This window comes from Somniosus microcephalus, chromosome 31, assembly GCF_052327205.1.
Source record: "Somniosus microcephalus isolate GS21.2 chromosome 31, FLI_Smic_1.0, whole genome shotgun sequence".
NCBI classification, from domain to species: domain Eukaryota; kingdom Metazoa; phylum Chordata; class Chondrichthyes; order Squaliformes; family Somniosidae; genus Somniosus; species Somniosus microcephalus.
The window spans coordinates 41,667,268-41,694,767 of NC_141017.1; the positions used below are offsets into that span (position 1 = coordinate 41,667,268).

General features: G+C 54.7%; 1 protein-coding gene across 1 annotated transcript in view; it reads left to right on the top strand.

The window, feature by feature from the left end:
• The window catches only part of slc44a2 (solute carrier family 44 member 2 (CTL2 blood group)), a 116,206-nt gene that overhangs the window by 74,804 nt on the left and 13,902 nt on the right, over positions 1–27,500 (top strand). Inside the window, 4 exon segments of the mRNA XM_085971950.1 lie at positions 4,140–4,232; positions 7,584–7,671; positions 10,098–10,360; positions 27,270–27,364. Coding sequence (XP_085828076.1) covers positions 4,140–4,232; positions 7,584–7,671; positions 10,098–10,360; positions 27,270–27,364 — 539 coding nt within the window.

Below are 27,500 nucleotides of genomic sequence, written 5' to 3' on the forward strand. Positions count from 1 at the left end.
GTTTTGAGGGGTGGGGGGGCGGGGGTTTTGAGGGGTGGGGGCGGGGGTTTTGGGGGGGGCGGGGGTTTTGAGGGGTGGGGTTGGGGTGGGGGCGGGGGTTTTGTGGGGTTGGGGGGGCGGGGTTTTGAGGGGTTGGGGGTGGGGGGGGCGGGGGTTTTGAGGGGGTGGGGTTGGGGTGGGGGGGGCGGGGGTTTTGAGGGGTTGGGGTGGGGGCGGGGGTTTTGAGGGGGTGGGGTTGGGGTGGGGGGGCGGGGGTTTTGAGGGGGTGGGGTTGGGGTGGGGGGGCGGGGGTTTTGTTGGGGTGGGGGGGGCGGGGGTTTTGAGGGGTGGGGTGGGGGGGCGGGGGTTTTGAGGGGGTGGGGGGGTGGGGGTTTTGAGGGGGTGGGGTTGGGGTGGGGGTTTTGAGGGGGTGGGGGTGGGGTTGGGGTGGCGGGGGTTTTGTGGGGTGGGGGGGCGGGGGTTTTGAGGGGCGGGGGTTTTGAGGGGGTTGGGGTGGGGGCGGGGGTTTTGTGGGGTTGGGGGGGCGGGGGTTTTGTGGGGTTGGGGGGGCGGGGGTTTTGAGGGGTGGGGGGGCGGGGGTTTTGAGGGGGTGGGGTTGGGGTGGGGGCGGGGGTTTTGGGGGGGCGGGGGTTTTGAGGGGTTGGGGTGGAGGGGCGGGGGTTTTGAGGGGTTGGGGTGGGGGGGCGGGGGTTTGGTGGGGGTGGGGGGCGGGGGTTTTGAGGGGTTGGGGTGGGGGGGCGGGGGTTTTGAGGGGTTGGGGTGGGGAGGCGGGGGTTTTGAGGGGTTGGGGTGGGGGGGCGGGGGTTTTGAGGGGTTGGGGTGGGGGGGCGGGGATTTTGAGGGGGTGGGGTTGGGGTGGGGGGGCGGGGGTTTGAGGGGGTGGGGTTGGGGCGGGGGTTTGAGGGGGTGGGGTTGGGGTGGGGGGGCGGGGGTTTGAGGGGTTGGGGTGGGGGGGCGGGGGTTTGAGGGTGGGGTTGGGGTGGGGGGGCGGGGGTTTGAGGGGGTGGGGTTGGGGTGGTGGGGCGGGGGTTTGAGGGGGTGGGGTTGGGGTGGGGGGGCGGGGGTTTGAGGGGGTGGGGTTGGGGTGGGGGGGCGGGGGTTTTGAGGGGGTGGGGTTGGGGTGGGGGGGCGGGGGTTTTGAGGGGGTGGGGTAGGGGTGGGGGGGCGGGGGTTTTGAGGGGGTGGGGTTGGGGTGGGGGGGCGGGGGTTTGAGGGGGTGGGGTTGGGGTGGGGGGGCGGGGGTTTTGAGGGGTTGGGGTGGGGGGGCGGGGGTTTTGAGGGGGTGGGGTTGGGGTGGGGGGGCGGGGATTTTGAGGGGGTGGGTTGGGGTGGGGGGGCGGGGGTTTGAGGGGGTGGGGTTGGGGCGGGTGTTTGAGGGGGTGGGGTTGGGGTGGGGGGGCGGGGGTTTGAGGGGGGTGGGGTTGGGGTGGGGGGGCGGGATTTGAGGGTGGGGTTGCGGGGGTTTGAGGGGGTGGGTTGGGGTGGTGGGGCGGGGGTTTGAGGGGGTGGGGGGTTGGGGTTGGGGTGGGGGGCGGGGGTTTGAGGGGGTGGGGTTGGGGTGGGGGGGCGGGGGTTTTGAGGGGGGTGGGGTTGGGGTGGGGGGGCGGGGGTTTTGAGGGGTTGGGGTGGGGGGGCGGGGGTTTTGAGGGGGTGGGGTTGGGGTGGGGGGGCGGGGGTTTTGAGGGGTTGGGGTGGGGGGGCGGGGATTTAGAGGGGGTGGGGGTTTTGAGGGGGTGGGGTTGGGGTGGGGACAGGGGTTTTGAGGGGGTGGGGTTGGGGTGGGGGGGCGGGGATTTTGAGGGGGTGGGGTTGGAGTGGGGGGGCGGGGGTTTTGAGGGGGTGGGGTTGGGGTGGGGGGGCGGGGGTTTGGTGGGGTTGGGGTGGGGGGGGTTGGGGTGGGGGGGGCGGGGGTTTTGAGGGGTTGGGGTGGGGGGGCGGGGGTTTTGAGGGGTTGGGGTGGGGGGGCGGGGGTTTTGAGGGGTTGGGGTGGGGAGGCGGGGGTTTTGAGGGGTTGGGGTTGGGGTGGGGGGGCGGGCGTTTTGAGGGGGTGGGGGGGCGGGGATTTTGAGGGGGTGGGGTTGGGGTGGGGGGGCGGGGGTTTGAGGGAGTGGGGTTGGGGCGGGGGTTTGAGGGGGTGGGGTTGGGGTGGTGGGGGGGCGGGGGTTTGAGGGGGTGGGGTTGGGGTGGGGGGGCGGGGGTTTGAGGTTGGGGTTGGGGTGGGGGGGCGGGGGTTTGAGGGGGTGGGGTTGGGGTGGGGGGGCGGGGGTTTGAGGGGGGTGGGGTTGGGGTGGGGGGGCGGGGGTTTTGAGGGGGTGGGGGGGGCGGGGTTTTGGGGGGGCGGGGGTTTTGAGGGGGTGGGGTTGGGTGGGGGGGCGGGGGTTTGAGGGGGTGGGGTTGGGGTGGGGGGGCGGGGGTTTTGAGGGGTTGGGGTGGGGGGCGGGGGTTTTGAGGGGGTTGGGGTGGGGGGGCGGGGGTTTTGAGGGGTTGGGGTGGGGGGGCGGGGATTTAGAGGGGGTGGGGTGGGGGGGGTGGGGGGTTTTGAGGGGTTGGGGTGGGGGGGCGGGGATTTAGAGGGGTGGGGTTGGGGTGGGGGGGCGGGGGTTTGAGGGGGTGGGGTTGGGGTGGGGGGGGCGGGGTTTTGAGGGGGTGGGGTGGGGGGGCGGGGATTTAGAGGGGGTGGGGTTGGGGTGGGGGGGCGGGGGTTTTGAGGGGTTGGGGTGGGGGGCGGGGATTTAGAGGGGGTGGGGTTGGGGTGGGGGGGGCGGGGGTTTTGAGGGGTTGGGGTGGGGGGGCGGGGATTTTGGGGGGGCGGGGGTTTTGAGGGGTTGGGGTGGGGGGGGCGGGGATTTAGAGGGGGTTGGGGTGGGGGGGGCGGGGGTTTGAGGGGGTGGGGTTGGGGTGGGGGGGCGGGGGTTTTGAGGGGGTGGTGGGGGGGCGGGGGTTTGAGGGGGTGGGGTTGGGGTGGGGGGGCGGGGGGTTTTTGAGGGGTTGGGGTGGGGGGGGCGGGGGTTTTGAGGGGGTGGGGTTGGGGTGGGGGGGCGGGGGTTTTGAGGGGTTGGGGTGGGGGGGCGGGGATTTAGAGGGGGTGGGGTGGGGGGGTGGGGGTTTTGAGGGGGTGGGGTTGGGGTGGGGGGGCGGGGGTTTTGAGGGGGTGGGGTTGGGGTGGGGGTTTTGAGGGGGTGGGGTTGGGGCGGGGGTTTTGAGGGGTTGGGTTGGGGGGGCGGGGGTTTTGAGGGGGTGGGGGGGCGGGGGGTTTTGAGGGGTTGGGGTGGGGGGGCGGGGATTTAGGGGGGGTGGGGGTTTTGAGGGGGTGGGGTTGGGGTGGGGGCAGGGGTTTTGAGGGGGTGGGGTTGGGGTGGGGGGGCGGGGGTTTTGAGGGGGGTGGGGTTGGAGTGGGGGGGCGGGGGTTTTGAGGGGGTGGGGTTGGGGTGGGGGGGCGGAGGTTTGGTGGGGTTGGGGTGGGGGGGGCGGGGGTTTTGAGGGGTTGGGGTGGGGGGGCGGGGGTTTTGAGGGGTTGGGGTGGGGGGGGCGGGGTTTTGAGGGGGTGGGGTTGGGGTGGGGGTTTTGAGGGGTTGGGGTGGGGGGGCGGGGGTTTTGAGGGGTTGGGGTGGGGGGGCGGGGGTTTGAGGGGGTGGGTTGAGGCGGGGGGGTGGTTCGCAGTTGAAGTGTTCCCCAGGATATAAAGTTGCCTGTCTGATTGGATGGGTCCCACTTGCCTCCAATGAGAGAGGGGGGAACGAACTCGTCACATCACGGGCGGAAATTGTCGAGCTCCCCACCGATGCCCGTTCACACACTCTGCCAATGAGGACATATGGAGAAAGGAGTGTTAATTGGATTAAAAGGGTGACTCTTTTTAAAAACACATCAGTTACTTGTTGACATGAATCAGTCATTCATGAAAGAAAGACTTCTGAAATAATACTGAGCGGCCTATGGGTGGCGCTGTCCAGGGAGAGTATAAATACTCGGGCACGGGCCCAGCTTGCGCAGGACATTCTTAACAGGAACTCGTGAAGGACACAACTAGACCTCCATGTTGTAAAACAGTTGATTAAAGCTTTGTGTAACGCTTAGACCAAGTGCCTAGTAGTTTTCTTACGTCACTTGTCATGTTTTTCTTTGTCCTCTTTCCACAGAGCCATCGGATACATTATGTCCTCTCTGGTTTATCCTCTCCTCACGTTCGTCCTGCTCTTACTCTGCGTAGCTTACTGGGCCATCACAGCTGTGTATCCTCCGACGTAAACTAACTGCCGATTACTGCGAGATTTATTTAAACCATTTATTGCTGTCCTTCTCCAATCTGTAACCCTTTAATGTGGTTGGTAAGCCTGCCCCATACCAAAAAGTAGAAAGCAATAATCAGCCCCGTCAGTGCACAGACCGTGGACAGGGTGAGGGGCGTTTCTCCGTTTCTAGTTAAATCGCTGGTGGAATCAGACCTGGATGTGATAAGCTCACGCTTCATGGCAGCTCAGGGACATCAGCATGTTGATGCAGTAACATTCTAACACTCTCCCACCCGTGGCTCAGTTGGCAGCACTCTTGCCGCTTGAGTCAGAAGGTTGTGGGTTCAAGTCCCACTGCAGAGACTTGAGCTCAAAAATCTAGGCTGACACTCCAGTGCAGTACTGAGGGAGTGCGGCACTGTCGGAGGGGCAGTACTGAGGGAGCGCCGCACTGTCGGAGGGGCAGTACTGAGGGAGTGCCGCACTGTCGGAGGGGCAGTACTGAGGGAGTGCTGCACTGTCGGAGGGGCAGTACTGAGGGAGCGCCGCACTGTCGGAGGGGCAGTACTGAGGGAAGCGCTGCACTGTCGGAGGGGTAGTACTGAGGGAGTGCTGCACTGTCGGAGGGGCAGTACTGAGGGAGTGCGTCACTGTCGGAGGGGCAGTACTGAGGGAGCGCCGCACTGTCGGAGGGGCAGTACTGAGGGAGCGCTGCACTGTCGGAGGGGTAGTACTGAGGGAGTGCCGCACTGTCGGAGGGGCAGTACTGAGGGAGCGCTGCACTGTCGGAGGGGCATTACTGAGGGAGCGCTGCACTGTCAGAGGGACAGTACTGAGGGAGCACTGCACTGTCGGAGGGGCATTACTGAGGGAGTGCTGCACTGTCAGAGGGACAGTACTGAGGGAGTGCTGCACTGTCAGAGGGACAGTATTGAGGGTGCGCCGCACTGTCGGAGGGGCAGTGCTGAGGGAGCGCCGCACTGTCGGAAGGGCAGTACTGAGGGAGTGCTGCACCGTCGGAGGGGCGGTACTGAGGGAGCGCCGCACTGTCGGAGGGGCATTACTGAGGGAGCGCTGCACTGTCAGGGACAGTACTGAGGGAGTGCTGCACTGTCGGAGGGGCAGTACTGAGGGAGCGCTGCACTGTTGGAGGGGCAGTACTGAGGGAGCGCTGCACTGTCGGGCAGTACTGAGGGAGCGCTGTACTGTCGGAGGGGCAGTACTGAGGGAGCGCTGCGCTGTCGGAGGGACAGTACTGAGGGAGCGCTGCACTGTCGGGCAGTACTGAGGGAGCGCTGCACTGTCGGGCAGTACTGAGGGAGCGCTGCACTGTCGGAGGGGCAGTGCTGAGGGAGGGCTACACTGTCAGAGGGGCAGTACTGAGGGAGCGCTGCACTGTTGGAGGGGCAGTACTGAGGGAGCGCCGCACTGTCGGAGGGGCAGTACTGAGGGAGTGCCGCACTGTCGGAGGGGCAGTACTGAGGGAGTGCCGCACTGTCGGAGGGGCAGTACTGAGGGAGTGCCGCACTGTCGGAGGGGCAGTACTGAGGGAGTGCCGCACTGTCGGAGGGGCAGTACTGAGGGAGTGCCGCACTGTCGGAGGGGCAGTACTGAGGGAGTGCCGCACTGTCGGAGGGGCAGTACTGAGGGAGTGCCGCACTGTCGGAGGGGCAGTACTGAGAGAGCGCTGCACTGTCGGAGAGGCAGTACTGAGAGAGCGCCGCACTGTCGGAGGGGCAGTACTGAGGGAGCGCCGCACTGTCGGAGGGTCAGTACTGAGGGAGCGCTGCACTGTCGGAGGGGCAGTACTGAGAGAGCGCTGCACTGTGGGAGGGGCAGTACTGAGGGAGCGCCGCACTGTCGGAGGGGCAGTACTGAGGGAGCGCTGCACTGTGGGAGGGGCAGTACTGAGGGAGCGCTGCACTGTCGGAGGGGCAGTACTGAGGGAGCGCTGCACTGTCGGAGGGGCAGTACCGAGAGAGCGCTGCACTGTCGGAAGGGCAGTACTGAGGGAGCGCTGCACTGTCGGAGGGGCAGTACTGAGGGAGTGCTGCACTGTCGGAAGGGCAGTACTGAGGGAGCGCCGCACTGTCGGAGGGGCAGTACTGAGGGAGCGCCGCACTGTCGGAGGGGCAGTACTGAGGGAGTGCTGCACTGTCGGAGGGGCAGTACTGAGGGAGTGCTGCACTGTCGGAGAGGCAGTACTGAGGGAGCGCCGCACTGTCGGAGAGGCAGTACTGAGGGAGTGCTGCACTGTCGGAGAGGCAGTACTGAGGGAGTGCTGCACTGTCGGAGAGGCAGTACTGAGGTAGTGCTGCACTGTCGGAGAGGCAGTACTGAGGGAGCGCCGCACTGTCGGAGGGTCAGTACTGAGGGAGTGCTGCACTGTCGGAGAGGCAGTACTGAGGGAGCGCTGCACTGTCGGAGGGTCAGTACTGAGGGAGTGCCGCACTGTCGGAGAGGCAGTACTGAGGGAGCGCCGCACTGTCGGAGGGGCAGTACTGAGGGAGTGCTGCACTGTCGGAGGGGCAGTACTGAGGGAGTGCCGCACTGTCGGAGAGGCAGTACTGAGGGAGTGCTGCACTGTCGGAGGGTCAGTACTGAGGGAGTGCTGCACTGTCGGAGGGTCAGTACTGAGGGAGCGCTGCACTGTCGGAGAGGCAGTACTGAGAGAGCGCTGCACTGTCGGAGAGGCAGTACTGAGGGAGCGCCGCACTGTCGGAGAGGCAGTACTGAGGGAGTGCTGCACTGTCGGAGAGACAGTACTGAGGGAGTGCTGCACTGTCGGAGAGGCAGTACTGAGGGAGCGCTGCACTGTCAGAGGGGCAGTACTGAGGGAGTGCTGCACTGTCGGAGGGGCAGTACTGAGGGAGCGCTGCACTGTCAGAGGGGCAGTACTGAGGGAGTGCCGCACTGTCGGAGAGGCAGTACTGAGGGAGTGCTGCACTGTCGGAGAGGCAGTACTGAGGGAGCGCTGCACTGTCGGAGAGGCAGTACTGAGGGAGTGCTGCACTGTCGGAGACCCCGTTCTTTGGTGCAGTTGTTGAACTAAGACCCTGTATTGAAGATTCTGTGGCACCATTTGAAGAAGAGGAGTGAGTTCTCTGGTATTCTGGTCAATATTTCTCTCAAACACCTCCAACACAATGAACTGGTCATTGAGTTCTTGCTCTTTATGGACCTTGGCTGACGTACTCACTCACATAACACCAGAGGAATGTGTGGGTCTCCTGGCTGATCTGCCAGCTGTGATAAGTTGCTGTATAAATGCTCAGAGCTAGTTTCCACTTTTTGAATTTCAAACCCTCCATTTAAAGAAATTCTCTCATTTCCTTGACTTCTTTTCTGAAGCTACCTGTCAACCTCCAGCGAAGCAGTTTATAAAGTGTTTGCCAATGAGACCACCTGTAACTACAGCAGGAAGACCTGTAACCCCGACGTGAGTGCTATTTCTGGGCAACAAATGCTGAGGGAGAAGGGACTCTCTTATCTTTAATGTTTTTGTCACAGTCATACCTGAAGCTGATTCCAAACCCGTCTCACCGGCCCTCCTGACTCGCACGCACAGCGGGTCACTGGGTGCTGGTCAGGAGCAGGCGGTCCGGCTGCCTTTTGCAGGTCTGGTTCACTGCAGAGTGCTCCGAGTACTCGGAGGGTGGTGAGGATGTGGAACTCGCGACCACAGAGAGTGGTTGAGGCAAATGGCAGAAATACATTTTAGGGGAAGCTAGATAAACACATGAGGGAGAAAGGAATCGAAGGATTTGCTGATGGGGTGAGAGGAAGTGGGTGGGAGGAGGCTCGTGTGGAGCATAAACACCGGCATGGACCAGTTGGGGCGAATGGCCTGCTCTGTGCTGTACATTCTATTTGTTTCTGTGTAAAGTTCACCCCTTGCCAGAGGGGCAGTAATCAGCACTGAGGGAATGCCAATTGTCGGAGGGGCAGTGCTGAGGGCGCGCCGCACTGTTGGAGGGGCAGTACTGAGGGAGGGCCGCACTGTCGGAGGGGCAGTACTGAGGGAGTGCTGCACTGTCAGAGGGGCAGTACTGAGGGAGCGCTGCACTGTCAGAGGGGCAGTACTGAGGGAGCGCTGCACTGTCAGAGGGGCAGTACTGAGGGAGCGCTGCACTGTAGGAGGGGCAGTGCTGAGGGAGTGCCAATTGTCGGAGGGGCAGTGCTGAGGGAGGGCTGCACTGTCAGAGGGGCAGTACTGAGGGAGTGCTGCACTGTCGGAGGGGCAGTGCTGAGGGAGTGCTGCACTGTCACGGGCAGTACTGAGGGAGCGCTGCACTGTCGGAGGGGCAGTGCTGAGGGAGTGCTGCACTGTCGGAGGGGCATTACTGAGGGAGTGCTGCACTGTCGGAGGGGCAGTGCTGAGGGAGCGCCGCACTGTCGGAGGGGCAGTACTGAGGGAGTGCTGCACTGTCGGAGGGGCAGTACTGAGGGAGCGCCGCACTGTCGGAGGGGCAGTACTGAGGGAGTGCTGCACGGTCAGAGGGGCAGTACTGAGGGAGCGCTGTACTGTCAGAGGGGCAGTACTGAGGGAGCGCTGCACTGTCAGAGGGGCAGTACTGAGGGAGCGCTGCACTGTCGGAGGGACAGTACTGAGGGAGCGCTGTACTGTTGGAGGGGCAGTACTGAGGGAGCGCTGCACTGTCACAGGGGCAGTACTGAGGGCGCGCTGCACTGTCGGAGGGGCAGTACTGAGGGAGCGCTGCACTGTCGGAGGGGCAGTACTGAGGGAGCGCTGCACTGTCGGAGGGGCAGTACTGAGGGAGCGCTGCACTGTCGGAGGGGCAGTACTGAGGGAGCGCTGCACTGTCGGAGGGACAGTAGCGCTGCACTGTTGGTGAGGGAGCGCTGCACTGTCGGAGGGACAGTACTGAGGGAGCGCTGCACTGTTGGAGGGGCAGTACTGAGGGAGCGCTGCACTGTCGGAGGGGCAGTACTGAGGGAGCGCTGCACTGTCAGAGGGGCAGTACTGAGGGAGTGCTGCACTGTCGGAGGGGCCGTACTGAGGGAGCACTGCACTGTCGGAGGGGCAGTACTGAGGGAGCGCTGCACTGTCGGAGGGGCAGTACTGAGGGAGCGCTGCACTGTTGGTGAGGCAGTACTGAGGGAGCGCTGCACTTGTCAGACTGCCCCAGTGTCTCATTTCAGTTCCTTTCTTGTGGTTGCTCCGGTCTGTGTAAGTGAGATTGTTGGATTAGCATATATTTTACATCTGTCCCATCCAGCAAAAAGATGCTGCACCCCTGTTCCCTCATAGCCCTGGCTTATAACTGTAAATAACCAATCCAGCACCTGATGAATTAACTGAAGATCTCCCTTGGTGGCTGAGTGCCCTTCCTGTTATGGTACTGAACCACACCCACCAGATTCGCTTCCTGATCGGGAAGTAGTTGAGGTGCTAAGTTGGCTTCAGCACCTCTGGACTAGTGAGGGAAGAATCGGCTTGAGTCTTGCTCCTGATCACTATGCAGTGTGTGTGTGAGTGTGGCACTGGAGGAGGGCTGAAACAGGCTCTGCCACGGACTCTGCTCACACAAGGCCAATGGCCATTTAGCAAGGTACTGGCCCCCATACAACCCCAGCTAGAGTCAGCACCCTAAGGAGGGAACAGGCAGCACTGATGCCATAACTGCACTCACACCTTTGTGTCGCTCCCAACCGTTACTCAGGCTGCTGAGGCTTTGGCTGATGCGGCTCGGATCAAGAGTTGGAGAATGCCAAGCCGAGCAGTGGAGGGAGAGTGTGGGACAGCTCCACTGCAGTCTCAGCAGCTCTCTATGTTTTGTTGTGGTTTATGCAGTGGGTATTTCTGTGAACCAAGGTAATAACCTGTAGTCTCTCTCCTTGTAGACATTCAATGTTTCCAACATCACAAAGGAGTGCCCAGAAGCTCAGTGTTTGTTTGCGTTCTATGGAGGCGAGTCCTATTATCATCGATACCTCATCCTATTCCAATTCTACAACGTCTTCCTCTTCTTCTGGCTCGCCAATTTTGTCATCGCTCTGGGACAGGTTACACTTGCAGGAGCGTTCGCCTCCTACTACTGGGCCTTTAATAAACCAGCCGACATGCCGGCTTGCCCTGTGCTTGCTTCATTGGGACGCGCACTCAGGTAAGAGCTTAGGAACATAGCAACAGGAGGAGGCCCTGCAGCCCCTCGATTCTGTTACACAGGAACAGGAGGAGGCCATTCAGCCCCTCGAGCCTGTTACACAGGAACAGGAGGAGGCCATTCAGCCCCTCGAATCTGTTACACAGGAACAGGAGGAGGCCATTCAGCCCCTCGAGTCTGTTACACAGGAACAGGAGGAGGCCATTCAACCCCTCGAGTCTGTTACACAGGAACAGGAGGAGGCCATTCAGCCCCTTGAGTCTGTTACACAGGAACAGGAGGAGGCCATTCAGCCCCTCGAGTCTGTTACACAGGAACAGGAGGAGGCCATTCAGCCCCTCGAGTCTGTTACACAGGAACAGGAGGAGGCCATTCAGCCCCTCGAGTCTGTTGCACAGGAACAGGAGGAGGCCATTCAACCCCTCGATTCTGTTACACAGGAACAGGAGGAGGCCATTCAGCCCCTCGAGTCTGTTACACAGGAACAGGAGGAGGCCATTCAGCCCCTCCAGCCTGCTCCGCCATTAAGTCAGATGATGGCTGATCTGTATCTCAACGCCATTTACTCGCCTTTGCTCCATATCCTTTGATATCCAACACCTGACAAAGATTTGTTGATTTCAGTTTAGAATTCTCCTTCCTGAGTGGGGAGAGATGAGATAAACTGGGCAGTCAGTCAGTTCTCAGTCAGGTCCATCAGAAGCAAATTCTGAAAACTGGAACCAACATGTGTTCATGAAGCCATCAGTCCATTCTCATCGGCATCTGTAATGTACCTCTGGCTCTCTGCCGTCTTATGATGAAGGTGTGCTGTTATTCTCGGGTGAGTCCCGTAGGAAGGGAACAGGGCAAGTGTGAATGTGGGAGCAGCTTCACACAGCAAACTGCAGACAAAGGTGGAAATGGAAATGGTTGCTGATTTTGCAGTGATGCTGTGTTGAGCGCTCCCTGCTGGCTCAGTGAGAACCTGTATCAGCGGGTGTGATGCTGAGCAAGCAGGCCCGACATTAGACCTGTATCAGCGGGTGTGATGCTGAGCCAGCAGGCCTGACATTAGACCTGTATCAGCGGGTGTGATGCTGAGCCAGCAGGCCCGACATTAGACCTGTATCAGCGGGTGTGATGCTGAGCCAGCAGGCCCGACATTAGACCTGTATCAGCGGGTGTGATGCTGAGCCAGCAGGCCTGACATTAGACCTGTATCAGCGGGTGTGATGCTGAGCAAGCAGGCCCGACATTAGACCTGTATCAGCGGGTGTGATGCTGAGCCAGCAGGCCTGACATTAGACCTGTATCAGCGGGTGTGATGCTGAGCAAGCAGGCCCGACATTAGACCTGTATCAGCGGGTGTGATGCTGAGCCAGCAGGCCCGACATTAGACCTGTATCAGCGGGTGTGATGCTGAGCCAGCAGGCCCGACATTAGACCTGTATCAGCGGGTGTGATGCTGAGCAAGCAGGCCCGACATTAGACCTGTATCAGCGGGTGTGATGCTGAGCCAGCAGGCCCGACATTAGACCTGTATCAGCGGGTGTGATGCTGAGCCAGCAGGCCCGACATTAGACCTGTATCAGCGGGTGTGATGCTGAGCCAGCAGGCCCGACATTAGACCTGTATCAGCGGGTGTGATGCTGAGCCAGCAGGCCTGACATTAGACCTGTATCAGCGTGTGTGATGCTGAGCAAGCAGGCCCGACATTAGACCTGTATCAGCGGGTGTGATGCTGAGCAAGCAGGCCCGACATTAGACCTGTATCAGCGGGTGTGATGCTGAGCAAGCAGGCCCGACATTAGACCTGTATCAGCGGGTGTGATGCTGAGCCAGCAGGCCTGACATTAGACCTGTATCAGCGGGTGTGATGCTGAGCAAGCAGGCCCGACATTAGACCTGTATCAGCGGGTGTGATGCTGAGCCAGCAGGCCCGACATTAGACCTGTATCAGCGGGTGTGATGCTGAGCCAGCAGGCCCGACATTAGACCTGTATCAGCGGGTGTGATGCTGAGCAAGCAGGCCCGACATTAGACCTGTATCAGCGGGTGTGATGCTGAGCCAGCAGGCCCGACATTAGACCTGTATCAGCGGGTGTGATGCTGAGCCAGCAGGCCCGACATTAGACCTGTATCAGCGGGTGTGATGCTGAGCCAGCAGGCCCGACATTAGACCCCGAGTCTGCAAAGCCAGGATACTGTGACTGGCCTGAGTGCTGCAGAGCTGCACAGGAGTGAATAACCAAGGTCTCCTGGTCACTATCCAGTGACCCCTGCTGGGCATCCGGTGAGGACTGGGTCGGGGCAAAGTGTGATTGCCTCACGGTTGAATAACCTGCTGATGGGATCGAGGCTCACGCATGAAGAATGGCCACTTGGGGGAGATATTGGATGGTGGCTCCCCCCCCATCCGTGGAACCTGTACCCCAGGGAGAGTCAGTGCTTTTGGGGGAGGAGGGGAACTGTACCCCAGGGAGAGTCAGTGCTTTCGGGAGAGGAGGGGGACTGTACCCCAGGGAGAGTCAGCACCTTCAGGAGAGGAGGGGACTGTACCCCAGGGAGAGTCAGCGCCTTCAGGAGAGATGGGGAACTGTACCCCAGGGAGAGTCAGCACCTTCAGGAGAGATGGGGAACTGTACCCCAGGGAGAGTCAGCACCTTCAGGAGAGATGGGGAACTGTACCCCAGGGAGAGTCAGCACCTTCAGGAGAGATGGGGAACTGTACCCCAGGGAGAGTCAGCACCTTCAGGAGAGATGGGGAACTGTACCCCAGGGAGAGTCAGCACCTTCAGGAGAGATGGGGAACTGTACCCCAGGGAGAGTCAGCACCTTCAGGAGAGATGGGGAACTGTACCCCAGGGAGAGTCAGCACCTTCAGGAGAGGATGGGAACTGTACCCCAGGGAGAGTCAGTGTCTTACATAGATACATAGATACATAGAAGATAGGAGCAGGAGTAGGCCATTCGGCCCTTCGTGCCTGCTCCGCCATTTAATGAGATCATGGCTGATCCTTTAATTCAGTATCCCGTCCCCGCCTTCTCTCCGTAACCCTTAACCCCTTTTGCCCGTAGAAATATATCTAATTCCCTCTTAAATATATTTAATGAGCTGGCGTACACTGCCCTCTGTGGCAATGAGTTCCACAGGTTCACCACTCTCTGAGTGAAGAAATTCCCCCTCATCTCTGTCCTAAATGGTTTAGCCCTTATCCTTAAATTATGTCCTCTAGTTCTGTTCTCACCCGCCAAGGGAAACATTCCTTCTGCATCCAGTCTGTCTAGACCTGTCAGAATTTTATACACTTCTATGAGGTCCCCTCTCAATCTTCTAAACTCCAGTGTGTACATCCCTAAACTACATAGTCTCTCCTCATAGGTCATTCCCGCCATTCCTGGTATCAGCCTGGTGAATCGCCGCTGCACCCCCTCCATGGCAAGAACATCCTTCCTCAGATGAGGCGACCAAAACTGTACACAGTACTCGAGGTGTGGTCTCACCAGTGCCCTGTACAGCTGCAGCAAGGTATCCCTGTTCCTGTATTCTAACCCTTTTGCTATGAAGGCCAGCATACCGTTTGCCTTCTTGACCGCCTGTTGCACCTGCATGCTCGCCTTCAGTGACTGGTGTACAAGAACACCCAGGTCTCTCTGTACTTCCCCCTCTCCCAATCTATTGCCATTTAAATAATAATTTGCCCTCCCGTTCCTGCACCCAAGGTGGATAACTTCGCACTTGTCCACATTATAGTGCATCTGCCATTTATCCGCCCAATCGCCCAGTCTGTCCAAATCGCTCTGGAGCTTCCTGGTCTCTTCCTCTGAGCCCACCCCACCTCCTAGTTTAGTGTCGTCTGCAAATTTGGAAATGCTGCATCCGACTCCCTGATCCAGGTCATTAATGTAAATTGTGAACAGCTGGGGGCCCAGGACAGATCCCTGTGGTACCCCACTTGTTACTGCCTGCCATTCAGAAAATGAGCCGTTTATTCCAACTCTCTGTTTTCTATCTGACAGCCAGTTCCCTATCCACGCCAAAACTTTCCCCTTTATCCCATGAGCCTCAATTTTCCATGCTAATCTTTTATGTGGGACCTTATCGAAGGCCTTTTGGAAGTCCAGGTACACCACATCTACTGGCTCTCCCCCATCTATTCTACCAGTTACTCCCTCAAAAAATTCCAATAGATTAGTCAAGCACGATTTACCCTTTGTAAATCCATGTTGACTCTGTCCTATCCTGTCCCCATTTGCTAAGTGCTCCGCTATTTCATCCTTAATGATGGACTCCAGCATTTTGCCCACAACTGATGTAAGGCTTACAGGTCTGTAATTACCTGCTTTTTCCCTACCCCCCTTTTTGAATAGTGGGGTAACGTTAGCTACCCTCCAATCCATCGGCACTGTTCCCGAGTCTAATGAATTCTGAAAAATCATCCTTAGTGCATCCGCTATCTCTAGGGCCACCTCCTTCAGTACCCTAGGATGCATGTTATCAGGCCCTGGGGATTTGTCCACCTTCAATCCCTTTAGCTTCCTTAACACCATATCCTTAGAGATATTGATTTGCGTCAGTTCCTCCTTTGCCAATGTCCCTATTTTTCCCGATATCCCAGGGAGGTTTTTTGTGTCTTCCTTCGTAAAGACTGACCCAAAGTATGCATTTAGTTGATCTGCCATTTCCTTATTTCCCATTATATATTCCCCCGTATCTGACTGCAATGGACCAACTTTGGTTTTCACCAGTCTTTTCCTTTTGATATATTTATAAAAGCTTTTGGAGTTAGTTTTTATATTTTCCGCCAGCTTGTTTTCGTAAGCTATTTTGCCCCTCTTGATCATGCCCTTTGCCCTCCTTTGCTCTATCTTAAACTGTTCCCAATCTTCCGCTCTGGCGCTTTTTTTGGCTATTTTATACGCCCTATCTTTGGATTTTATGCTGTCTCTAATTTCCCCTGTTATCCACGGTTGAGTCACCTTTTTAGATTTCCTTTTATGCCAGATTGGTATAAACAATTTTTGCAATTTTGTCATTCTATCTTTAAATGTTTGCCATTGTTTATCTACCTCCAGTCCTCTCAGGAACGTTGTCCAATCAGACCTACTCAGTTCCCGTCTCATGGCATCATAATTCCCCTTGTTTAAATTCAGGACCTTAGTCTCTGAGTCAATTTCTTCGCTCTCCATTTCGAGTGAGAAATCGATCATGTTATGATCGCTCTGACCCAAGGGTCCCCGTACAACAAGATTACTGATTAGTCCCTTCTCATTGCACAGTACCCAGTCCAATATAGCCTGTTCCCGAGTTGGTTCCTCGACATATTGATCCAGATAACCATCCCTTAAACACTCAAGGAATTCCTCCTCCTCATTATTTTTACTGATTAGGCTAGTCCAATCTATATGTAAGTTAAAGTCACCTATGATGACAGCTGTGCTCTTATTGCACGCTTCTCTAATTTCCCTCGTGATGCCCTCCCTAACCTCTATTTTACTATTTGGAGGCCTATATACCACTCCTATTAATGTTTTTCGCCCCTCGCTATTTCTTAGCTCCACCCATATAGATTCTGTATTAACTGAGTTAATATCCTTCCTTTCAATTGCATTTATCCCCTCTTTTACTAGCAATGCTACCCCTCCTCCCTTTCTTTTTTGTCGATCCTTCTTGGTGGAGAGAAATCTAGAATGCTAAAGAGAAAAGACAAGGAAGCAGTGCAGGAATGTGATTGGGGTAAGGATAACCAGATTGTATCAGGAAGGGACAGAGCGTACAAACAAAGGAATGCACGAACAAATAGGGTCCGGGGAAGAAACAATGGTAATAAGACAAATAGGCCCATAGCACAAAAAAATGTTAAAATGTCTAAAAATGTTAAAAAGAAAAATCTAAAGGCACTGTATCTGAATGCACGAAGCATTCGTAATAAGGTAGACGAATTAACAGCACAAATAGATGTAAACGGATCCGACATAATTGTGATTACAGAGACATGGCTGCAGGGTGACCAAGGCTGGGAGCCGAATATCCAAGGATATTCGATATTTAGGAAGGACAGGCAAAAAGGAGATGGGGTGGCCTTTTTAGTAAAGGATGAAATCAGAGCAATAGTGAGAAAGGATAGTGGCTCAGAAAATCAATATGTAGAATCAGTCTGCGTGGAGCTAAGAAGCATCAAGGGGCAGAAAACATGGGTGGGAGTTGTCTATAGGCCTCCAAACAGCAGTGGTAATGTAGGGGATGGCATCAAACAGGAAATTGGAGATGCATGTAACAAGGGTACGACAGTAATCATGGGTGACTTTAATCTACATATAGACTGGCCAAACCAAATTAGCAAGAATACTGTGGAGGATGAATTCCTGGAGTACGTACGAGATGGTTTTTTAGACCAGTACGTTAAGAAGCCAACTAGGGAACAGACTATCCTAGATTGGGTATTGTGCAATGAGAAGGGGTTAATTAATAATCTTGTTGTGCGGGGTCCTTTAGGGAAGAGTGACCGTAACATGATAGAATTCTTCATTAAAATGGAAAGTGAAGAAGTCCAATCCGAAACTAGGGTCCTAAATCTAAACAAAGGAAACTACGAAGGTATGAGGAGTGAGTTGGCTATGATAAATTGGGGGAGCTTCATTAAAAGGCATGGCATGATGGTGGATAGGCAATGGCTAACATTTAAGGAACGAATGCATGAATTGCAACAGTTATACATTCCTTTCTGGTGCAAAAACACAAAAGGAAAAGCGGCCCAACCATGGCTAACAAAAGAAATTAAGGGTAGTATTAGATCCAAAGAGGAATCATATAAAGTTGCCAGAAAAAGTAGCAAGCCTGAGGATTGGGAGCAGTTTCGAGTTCAGCAAAAAAGGACCAAGAGATTGATTAAGAGGGGAAAAATAGAGTATGAGAGTAAGCTTTCAAGGAACATAAAAGCGGATTGTAAAAGCTTCTACAAGTATGTAAAAAGAAAAAGATTAGTGAAGACAAATGTAGGTCCCTTACAGTCAGAAACGGGGAGAATATATAATGGGGAACAAGGAAATGGCAGAGCAATTAAACAAATACTTTGGCTCTGTCTTCACGGAAGAGGACACAAATAACTTCCCAGAAATACTAGGGAACCAAGGGTCTAGTGAGAAGGAGGAATTAAAGGAAATTAGTATTAGTAAAAAAAATGGTGCTGGAGAAATTAATGGGACTGAAAGCTGATAAATCCCCAGGGCCTGATAATCCACATCCCAGAGTACTAAAAGAGGTAGCCATGGAAATAGTGGATGCATTGGTTGTCATCTTCCAAAATTCTATAGATTATGGAACAGTTCCTGCAGATTGGAGGGTGGCAAATGTAACCCCACTATTTAAAAAAGGAGGGAGAGAGAAAACAGGGAACTACAGACCGGTTAGCCTAACATCAGTAGTAGGGAAAATGCTAGAGTCTATTATAAAGGATGTGATAACAGGACACTTAGGAAATATCAACGGGATTAGGCAAAGTCAACATTTATGAAAGGGAAATCATGTTTGACAAACCTACTGGAGTTTTTTGAGGATGTAACAGGTAGAATAGATAAGGGAGAACCAGTGGATATGTTGTATTTGGATTTTCAAAAGGCCTTTGATAAAGTCCCACATAAGAGGTTAGTGTGCAAAATTAAAGCACATGGGATTGGGGGTAATATGGCATGGATTGAAAATTGGTTAACAGACAGGAAACAGAGAGTAGGAATAAATGGGCCTTTTTCGGGGTGGCAGGCGGTGACTAGTGGGGTACCGCAGGGATCAGTGCTTGGGCCCCAGCTATTCACAATATATATCAATGATTCAGATGAGGGAACCAAATGTAATATTTCCAAGTTTGCTGACGACACGAAACTAGGTGGGATTGTGAGTTGTGAGGAGGAGTCTAAAGATAAGTGGTAAGCCATTTAGGACAGAGATGAGGAGGAATTTCTTCACCCAGAGAGTGGTGAACCTGTGGAATTCTCTACCACAAAAGGCAGTTGAGGCCAATTCATTAAATATATTCATGAAGGAGTTAGATATATTTCTTAAGGCTAAAGGGATCAAGGGGTATGGGGAGAAAGCAGGGACAGGGTACTGAATTTGGATGATCAGCCATGATCTCATTAAATGGCGGAGCAGGCTCGAGGGGCCGAATGGCCTACTCCTGTTCCTATCTTCTATGTTTCTATGGATGCAAAGAGGCTTCAAGGCGATTTAGACAAGTTGAGTGAGTGGGCAAATACATGGCAGATACAGTATAACGTGGATAAATGTGAAGTTATCCACTTCGGTAGGAAAAACAGAAAGGTAGAGTATTATTTAAATGGTGCTAGATTGGGAAACGTTAATGTACAAAGGGACCTGGGTGTCCTTGTACACCAGTCACTGAAAGCAAACATGCAGGTGCAGCAAGCAGTTAGGAAGGCAAATGGTATGTTGGCCTTCATTGCAAGAGGATTTGAGTACAGGAGCAAGGATGTCTTACTACAGTTATACAGGGCCTTGGTGAGACCACACCTGGAGTACTGTATGCAGCTTTGGTCTCCTTACCTAAGAAAGGATATACTTGCCATAGAGGGAGTGCAGCGAAGATGCACCAGATTGATTCCTGGGATGGCAGGACTATCGTATGAGGAGAGATTGGGTCGACTAGGCCTGCATTCACTAGAGTTTAGAAGAATGAGAGGGGATCTCATTAAAACGTGTAAAATTCTGATAGGGCTAGACAGACTGGATGCAGGGAGGATGTTTCCCCTGGCTGGGGGGTCTAGAACGAGGGGTCACAGTCTCAGGATACGGTGCAGGACATTTAGGACTGAGATGAGGAGAAATTTCTTCACTCAGAGGGTGGTGAACCTGTAAAATTCTCTACCACAGAAGGCTGTGGAGGCCAAGTCACTGAATATATTTAAGAAGGAGATAGATTTCTAGACACAAAAGGCATCAAGGGATAAGGGGAGAGAGCGGGAATATGGTATTGAGATAGAGGATCATCCATGATCATATGGAATGGCGGAGCAGGCTCGAAGAGCTGAATGGCCTACTCCTGCTCCCTGTTTCTATGTTTCAGGAGAGATGGGGGACTGTACCCCAGGGAGAGTCAGCACCTTCAGGGGAGATGGGGAACTGTACCCCAGGGAGAGTCAGCACCTTCAGGGGAGATGGGGGACTGTACCCCAGGGAGAGTCAGCACCTTCAGGGGAGATGGGGAACTGTACCCCAGGGAGAGTCAGCACCTTCAGGGGAGATGGGGGACTGTACCCCAGGGAGAGTCAGCATCTTCAGGAGAGGAGGAACTGTACCCCAGGGAGAGTCAGCATCTTCAGGAGAGGAGGGGGACTGTACCCCAGGGAGAGTCAGCATCTTCAGGAGAGGAGGGGGACTCTACCCCAGGGAGAGTCAGCACCTTCAGGAGAGGAGGGGGACTGTACCCCATGGAGAGTCACTACCTTCAGGGGAGGAGGGGAACTGTACCCCAGGGAGAGTCACTACCTTCAGGGGAGATGGGGAACTGTACCCCAGGGAGAGTCAGTGTCTTCAGGAGAGGAGGGGAACTGTACCCCAGGGACAGTCAGCACCTTCAGGAGAGGAGGGGGACTGTACCCCAGGGAGAGTCACTACCTTCAGGGGAGGAGGGGAACTGTACCCCAGGGAGAGTCAGCATCTTCAGGAGAGGAGGGGGACTGTACCCCAGGGAGAGTCAGTGCCTTCAGGAGAGGAGGGGAACTGTACCCCAGGGAGAGTCAGCGTCTTCAGGAGAGGAGGGGAACTGTACCCCAGGGACAGTCAGCACCTTCAGGAGAGATGGGGAACTGTACCCCAGGGAGAGTCAGCACCTTCAGGAGAGGAGGGGAACTGTACCCCAGGGAGAGTCAGCACCTTCAGGGGAGGAGGGGAACTGTACCCCAGGGAGAGTCAGCACCTTCAGGGGAGATGGGGAACTGTACCCCAGGGAGAGTCAGCACCTTCAGGAGAGATGGGGAACTGTACCCCAGGGAGAGTCAGCACCTTCAGGAGAGGAGGGGAACTGTACCCCAGGGAGAGTCAGCACCTTCAGGGGAGATGGGGAACTGTACCCCAGGGAGAGTCAGCATCTTCAGGAGAGGAGGGGAACTGTACCCCAGGGAGAGTCAGCACCTTCAGGGGAGCTGGGGAACTGTACCCCAGGGAGAGTCAGCACCTTCAGGAGAGATGGGGAACTGTACCCCAGGGAGAGTCAGCACCTTCAGGAGAGGAGGGGAACTGTACCCCAGGGAGAGTCAGCACCTTCAGGAGAGGAGGAACTGTACCCCAGGGAGAGTCAGCATCTTCAGGAGAGGAGGGGGACTGTACCCCAGGGAGAGTCAGCACCTTCAGGAGAGATGGGGAACTGTATCCCAGGGAGAGTCAGCACCTTCAGGAGAGGAGGAACTGTACCCCAGGGAGAGTCAGCATCTTCAGGAGAGGAGGGGGACTGTACCCCAGGGAGAGTCAGCATCTTCAGGAGAGGAGGGGGACTGTACCCCAGGGAGAGTCAGTGCCTTCAGGAGAGATGGGGGACTGTACCCCAGGGAGAGTCAGCATCTTCAGGAGAGGAGGGGGACTGTACCCCAGGGAGAGTCAGCACCTTCAGGGGAGATGGGGAACTGTACCACAGGGAGAGTCAGCACCTTCAGGAGAGGCCAAAAAATGTTTGTAAGTAAATTGAAGAAAACTGTTCAGAGAATCAGTCTGTAAACTCTCTTTAAATAAAACACCAGTTATTTGTGCTGCCAACCCTGACTCTGCTGACGCACCAATGGTTTCAAACTTGCTGACAATGTGCTTCCTGCAACACCCACAACACTTTGCAATTTCTGCTCCAACGGGCATCAGCTGCCCAAACCAGGGCTTATCTAAACCCCAGCTACTACTGAGCCCCGGTACAACAAAAAGGTTGGATGCTGCATTGGGCTGGCTCTGGGGGTGTATGAAGGTGCACCAGTGAAGACTCACACTCAGAGCCAATATTGAGTGCCTTTACAGCAGTATGGTTCCAATCCAGAGCTCAGGACCTGCCCCACGACTGCGTTAACCAGGCATTGCTGCTGTAACCAGACATTGCTGCGATAACCAGGCATTGCCGCTGTAACCAGACATTGCTGCGATAACCAGGCATTGCCGCTGTAACCAGACATTGCTGCAATAACCATGCATTGCTGCGATAACCAGGCATTGTTGCTGTAATAATAATAATAATAATCAACTTTATTGTCATTGTTAGTGCACAAGTGCAGTACAACGAAATGTAGGCTTGCGGCTCCCGAGAGTGGACATTTAGATTAAGACATTTAAACATTCAACATACATTTGGCTTGTAATACATTAACATAAACATAACCCTAATAAAGTGCATTGGCAGATGTGCAGGCTTTAGAGTTTATTTGTGGAGTTCAGTAGGATGACAGCCCTGGGAAAGAAGCTGTTCCTAAATCTGGTCGTACGGGTGCGAATGCATCTGTAGCGTCTCCCAGATGGCAGGAGGGCGAACAGACTGTGGCTGGGGTGGGTAGGGTCTTTGATGATGGTCCGTGACCTCCGTAAACAGCGTTTCTGGTATATGTGCTCTATGGTCGGTAGCCGGGTGCCGGTAATGCGTTGGGCAGTTTTGACTACCCGCTGCAGGGCTTTCCGGTCATAGTAGCTACAGCTGCCATACCATACTGTGATACAGTTCGTCAGGATGCTCTCTATTGTGCAGCGGTAAAAGTTAGAGAGGATCAGGGGTGACAGGTTACATCCCTTCAGCCTCCTTAGGAAATATAGGCGCTGCTGGGCCTTCTTCACCAGAGAGGAGGTATTGAGGGACCAGGAGAGGTCTTCCGTGATGTGGACTCCGAGGAACTTAAAGCTGTCCACCCTTTCCACCACAGCCCCATGGATGTGGATGGGGGTGTGACTTCCGCCTTTAGACTTCCTGAAGTCCACAATGATTTCTTTGGTTTTCTTGATGTTAAGGGCCAGGTTGTTATCGGCGCACCACTTCACGAGATGCTGGACCTCCCCCCTGTAGGCTGACTCATCGTTGTTGGTGATCTGGCCTACTACCGTGGTATCATCTGCAAACTTGATGATGGTGTTGGAACCATGAACAGCCACACAGTCGTGGGTGAAGAGGGAGTAGAGGAGGGGGCTCAGCACACATCCTTGTGGGGCCCCCGTGTTCAGGGTCGGGGGGGGGAGGTATGGTTACCTAATTTGACAGACTGGGGTCTGTTTGTTAGGAATTGCGATAACCAGGCATTGCTGCGTTAACCATGCATTGCTGCAGTAACCAGGCATTGCTGCTGTAACCATGCATTGCTGCGTTAACCAGGCCTTGCTGCAGCAACCATGCATTGCTGCGTTAACCAGGCATTGCTGCAGCAACCATGCATTGTTGCGTTAACCAGGCATTGCTGCTGTAACCATGCATTGCTGCGTTAACCAGGCATTGCTGCTGTAACCAGACATTGTTGCTATAACCAGGCATTGCTGCGTTAACCATGCATTGCTGCGTTAACCATGCATTGCTGCGTTAACCAGGCATTGCTGCGTTAACCATGCATTGCTGCGTTAACCAGGCATTGCTGCTATAACCAGACATTGCTGCTGTAACCAGGCATTGCTGCGTTAACCAGGCATTGCTGCTGTAACCAGGCATTGCTGCATTAACCAGGCATTGCTGCGTTAACCAGGCATTGCTGCTGTAACCAGGCATTGCTGCGTTAACCAGGCATTGCTGCGTTAACCAGGCATTGCTGCTGTAACCAGGCATTGCTGCTGTAACCAGGCATTGCTGCATTAACCAGGCATTGCTGCTGTAACCAGGCATTGCTGCATTAACCAGGCATTGCTGCGTTAACCAGGCATTGCTGCTGTAACCAGGCATTGCTGCGTTAACCAGGCATTGCTGCGTTAACCAGGCATTGCTGCTGTAACCAGGCATTGCTGCATTAACCAGGCATTGCTGCGTTAACCAGGCATTGCTGCTGTAACCAGGCATTGCTGCTGTAACCAGGCATTGCTGCTGTAACCAGGCATTGCTGCATTAACCAGGCATTGCTGCGTTAACCAGGCATTGCTGCTGTAACCAGGCATTGCTGCGTTAACCAGGCATTGCTGCTGTAACCAGGCATTGCTGCTGTAACCAGGCATTGCTGCGTTAACCAGGCATTGCTGCTGTAACCAGGCATTGCTGCTGTAACCAGGCATTGCTGCGTTAACCAGGCATTGCTGCTGTAACCAGGCATTGCTGCTGTAACCAGGCATTGCTGCGTTAACCAGGCATTGCTGCTGTAACCAGGCATTGCTGCTGTAACCAGGCATTGCTGCTGTAACCAGACATTGCTGCGTTAACCAGGCATTGCTGCGTTAACCATGCATTGCTGCGTTAACCAGGCATTGCTGCGTTAACCAGGCATTGCTGCTGTAACCAGGCATTGCTGCTGTAACCAGGCATTGCTGCTGTAACCATGCATTGCTGCTGTAACCAGGCATTGCTGCATTAACCAGGCATTGCTGCGTTAACCAGGCATTGCTGCGTTAACCAGGCATTGCTGCTGTAACCATGCATTGCTGCGTTAACCAGGCATTGCTGCGTTAACCAGGCATTGCTGCGTTAACCAGGCATTGCTGCTGTAACCATGCATTGCTGCGTTAACCAGGCATTGCTGCTGTAACCATGCATTGCTGCGTTAACCAGGCATTGCTGCGTTAACCATGCATTGCTGCTGTAACCATGCATTGCTGCGTTAACCAGGCATTGCTGCGTTAACCAGGCATTGCTGCTGTAACCAGGCATTGCTGCATTAACCAGGCATTGCTGCTGTAACCATGCATTGCTGCTGTAACCATGCATTGCTGCATTAACCAGGCATTGTTGCTATAACCAGGCATTGCTGCTGTAACCATGCATTGCTGCATTAACCAGGCATTGTTGCTGTAACCAGGCATTGCTGCTGTAACCAGGCATTGCTGCGTTAACCAGGCATTGCTGCTGTAACCATGCATTGCTGCTGTAACCATGCATTGCTGCGTTAACCAGGCATTGCTGCTGTAACCATGCATTGCTGCATTAACCAGGCATTGTTGCTATAACCAGGCATTGCTGCGTTAACCAGGCATTGCTGCTGTAACCATGCATTGCTGCGTTAACCAGGCATTGCTGCTGTAACCATGCATTGCTGCATTAACCAGGCATTGTTGCTATAACCAGGCATTGCTGCTGTAACCATGCATTGCTGCGTTAACCAGGCATTGCTGCTGTAACCAGGCATTGCTGCGTTAACCAGGCATTGCTGCTGTAACCATGCATTGCTGCATTAACCAGGCATTGCTGCTGTAACCAGGCATTGCTGCGTTAACCAGGCATTGCTGCTGTAACCATGCATTGCTGCATTAACCATGCATTGCTGCGTTAACCAGGCATTGCTGCTGTAACCAGGCATTGCTGCTGTAACCATGCATTGCTGCATTAACCATGCATTGCTGCGTTAACCAGGCATTGCTGCTGTAACCAGGCATTGCTGCATTAACCAGGCATTGTTGCTATAACCAGGCATTGCTGCATTAACCAGGCATTGCTGCTGTAACCATGCATTGCTGCGCTAACCAGGCATTGCTGCTGTAACCATGCATTGCTGCATTAACCAGGCATTGTTGCTATAACCAGGCATTGCTGCTGTAACCAGGCATTGCTGCGTTAACCAGGCATTGCTGCTGTAACCATGCATTGTGGCATTAACCATGCATTGCTGCTGTAACCAGGCATTGCTGCTGTAACCATGCATTGCTGCATTAACCATGCATTGCTGCGTTAACCAGGCATTGCTGCTGTAACCAGGCATTGCTGCGTTAACCAGGCATTGCTGCTGTAACCATGCATTGCTGCATTAACCAGGCATTGTTGCTATAACCAGGCATTGCTGCGTTAACCAGGCATTGCTGCTGTAACCAGGCATTGCTGCTGTAACCAGGCATTGCTGCTGTAACCAGGCATTGCTGCTGTAACCAGGCATTGCTGCTGTAACCAGGCATTGCTGCTGTAACCAGGCATTGCTGCATTAACCAGGCATTGCTGCTGTAACCAGGCATTGCTGCGTTAACCAGGCATTGCTGCGTTAACCAGGCATTGCTGCTGTAACCAGGCATTGCTGCTGTAACCATGCATTGCTGCTGTAACCAGGCATTGCTGCTGTAACCAGGCATTGCTGCTGTAACCAGGCATTGCTGCTGTAACCATGCATTGCTGCATTAACCAGGCATTGTTGCTATAACCAGGCATTGCTGCGTTAACCAGGCATTGCTGCTGTAACCAGGCATTGCTGTTTTACTGCAGTGCAGCATTACTTGAATTTTAACTTCACTGAATTCCTTCTGGTCGGTGCAGTGTATGTTTCTTCTGTTCAGTTTGTTTTTCACTCTGATTTGTTTCTCCTCCGGCCAGCCCTCCATCCAATCATTGATTGCTGCAGTCCATGTTCACGGGCACTGGCAGCTCGCCCAAGTGTGAGGTTAGACAGTGCGTGTCAGCGAAAGCATCAGAGCCAAGCCCAATCCTGCCCTCAGCACGTACACACGCTCCGTCCCTCGGGGGAATCACTGGATTGTGAGTAGGAAGGGACCCTTGGCTGATTGTAGCGTCACGCCCTTTGTCCTAGTTAAGACCGGGTAGTTCAACACACACCAGGGCTTGAAGCTGTACCACACCAGGTCATGAATCCACTGACTGGGCTTCCACATATCACAACAACAACCACTTGCATTTATATAGCGCCTTTAATGTAGTAAAACCGCCAAGGCGCTGAGCCAAGTAAGTTTGGTCAAAGAGGTGAGTTTTAAGGTGGGTCTTAAAGGAGGAGAGGTGGGTGCAGAAACTGAGGGGTTTAGGGAGGGAATTCCAAAGTGTGAGGCCTTGGTGGCTGAAGGCACGGCCGCTAATGGTGGGGTGAAGGGAAGGGCTGATGCGCAAGAGACCAGTTCAGGGGAACAAAGATTTCTGAGGGTTGTAGGGCTGGAGGAGGTTACAGAGATGGGGAGGGGTGAGGCCATGGAGGAGCACATATCTCAGGGTGGTGTTCTGTTCGTGGACCAGGCATCCACACCGGTTATACAGCAATCCACAGAGCAGCTCAGGCATGGTTTAAAATTGATTTGGATTTTGATGCACGTCTGATGTAGGTGGATGTGAACGGTTCCCAGTTTGGTTAGTTTGGTCTGGGTGCCACCCACTGGCAGGTTGGAGAAGTGCAGCTTCAGGTTTGTGTTTCAGGCCTTTGTCCCTGCGGAGGACACGGGAGCAGCATTTAAAAAAAGAACACAACAGGGGGAAGGGAAAATAACACAGACACACGGAGTGAAAGAGAAGCACCCGTGAAGTGCTTGGATGGAGGATGGGAGGTGATTAGATAGCTGAAGTGATATTAACAGGAGACAAAAGGAGGCATACTGAGAGAAATAAAAGACATTTCTGAGACAATGGCCTAGAACATCGACGGTGCTTTTCCACAGATGCTGCCTGACCTGTTGAATATTTCCAGCCGTTTCTGTTTTTATTTTCAGATTTCCAGCATGTGCAGTATTTTGTCTTTTGTTCCATTCGTGTTCACAGCCCTGACTCTGCAGCAGGAGCAGACGGAATCAGAATCCATAAAATGAAGACCGGGTTCAAACTCTCCCTGTAGGAATGGCGGGAATGACTCCCTAGAAGGGAAATGGCGAGAGCTTCTCTCCCCTTGCTTGGGGAGAGGGCAGACTGCAGGCTGCCCCGGTGCAGGGTGCCCCCTGTGATCTGGAATTGCTTGTGGAACCAAGGTGCACATTACCAGTCCCCCTGAACAGTGATGCCCCTGTATGTGTGTTGTGCTATTGATATTTTCTTTCCAATTCATGTTAAATGCCTCCTCTCTGTACCTGCAGGTACCACACCGGCTCCTTGGCATTTGGGTCCCTCCTCTTAGCCATTGTCCAGGTTATCAGAGTTATATTGGAATATATAGATCAGAAAGTAAAAGGTAAACACCATTGCAACCTTTAAACTCCAAACTCCCTTTAGCTTTACAGCACATCCTTCAATTTCTCACCAGTCCCCCCAAGGCACACTCTCACGCTGGGGTGCAGTTCCACACACGTCAGGGTACAGTTCCAAAC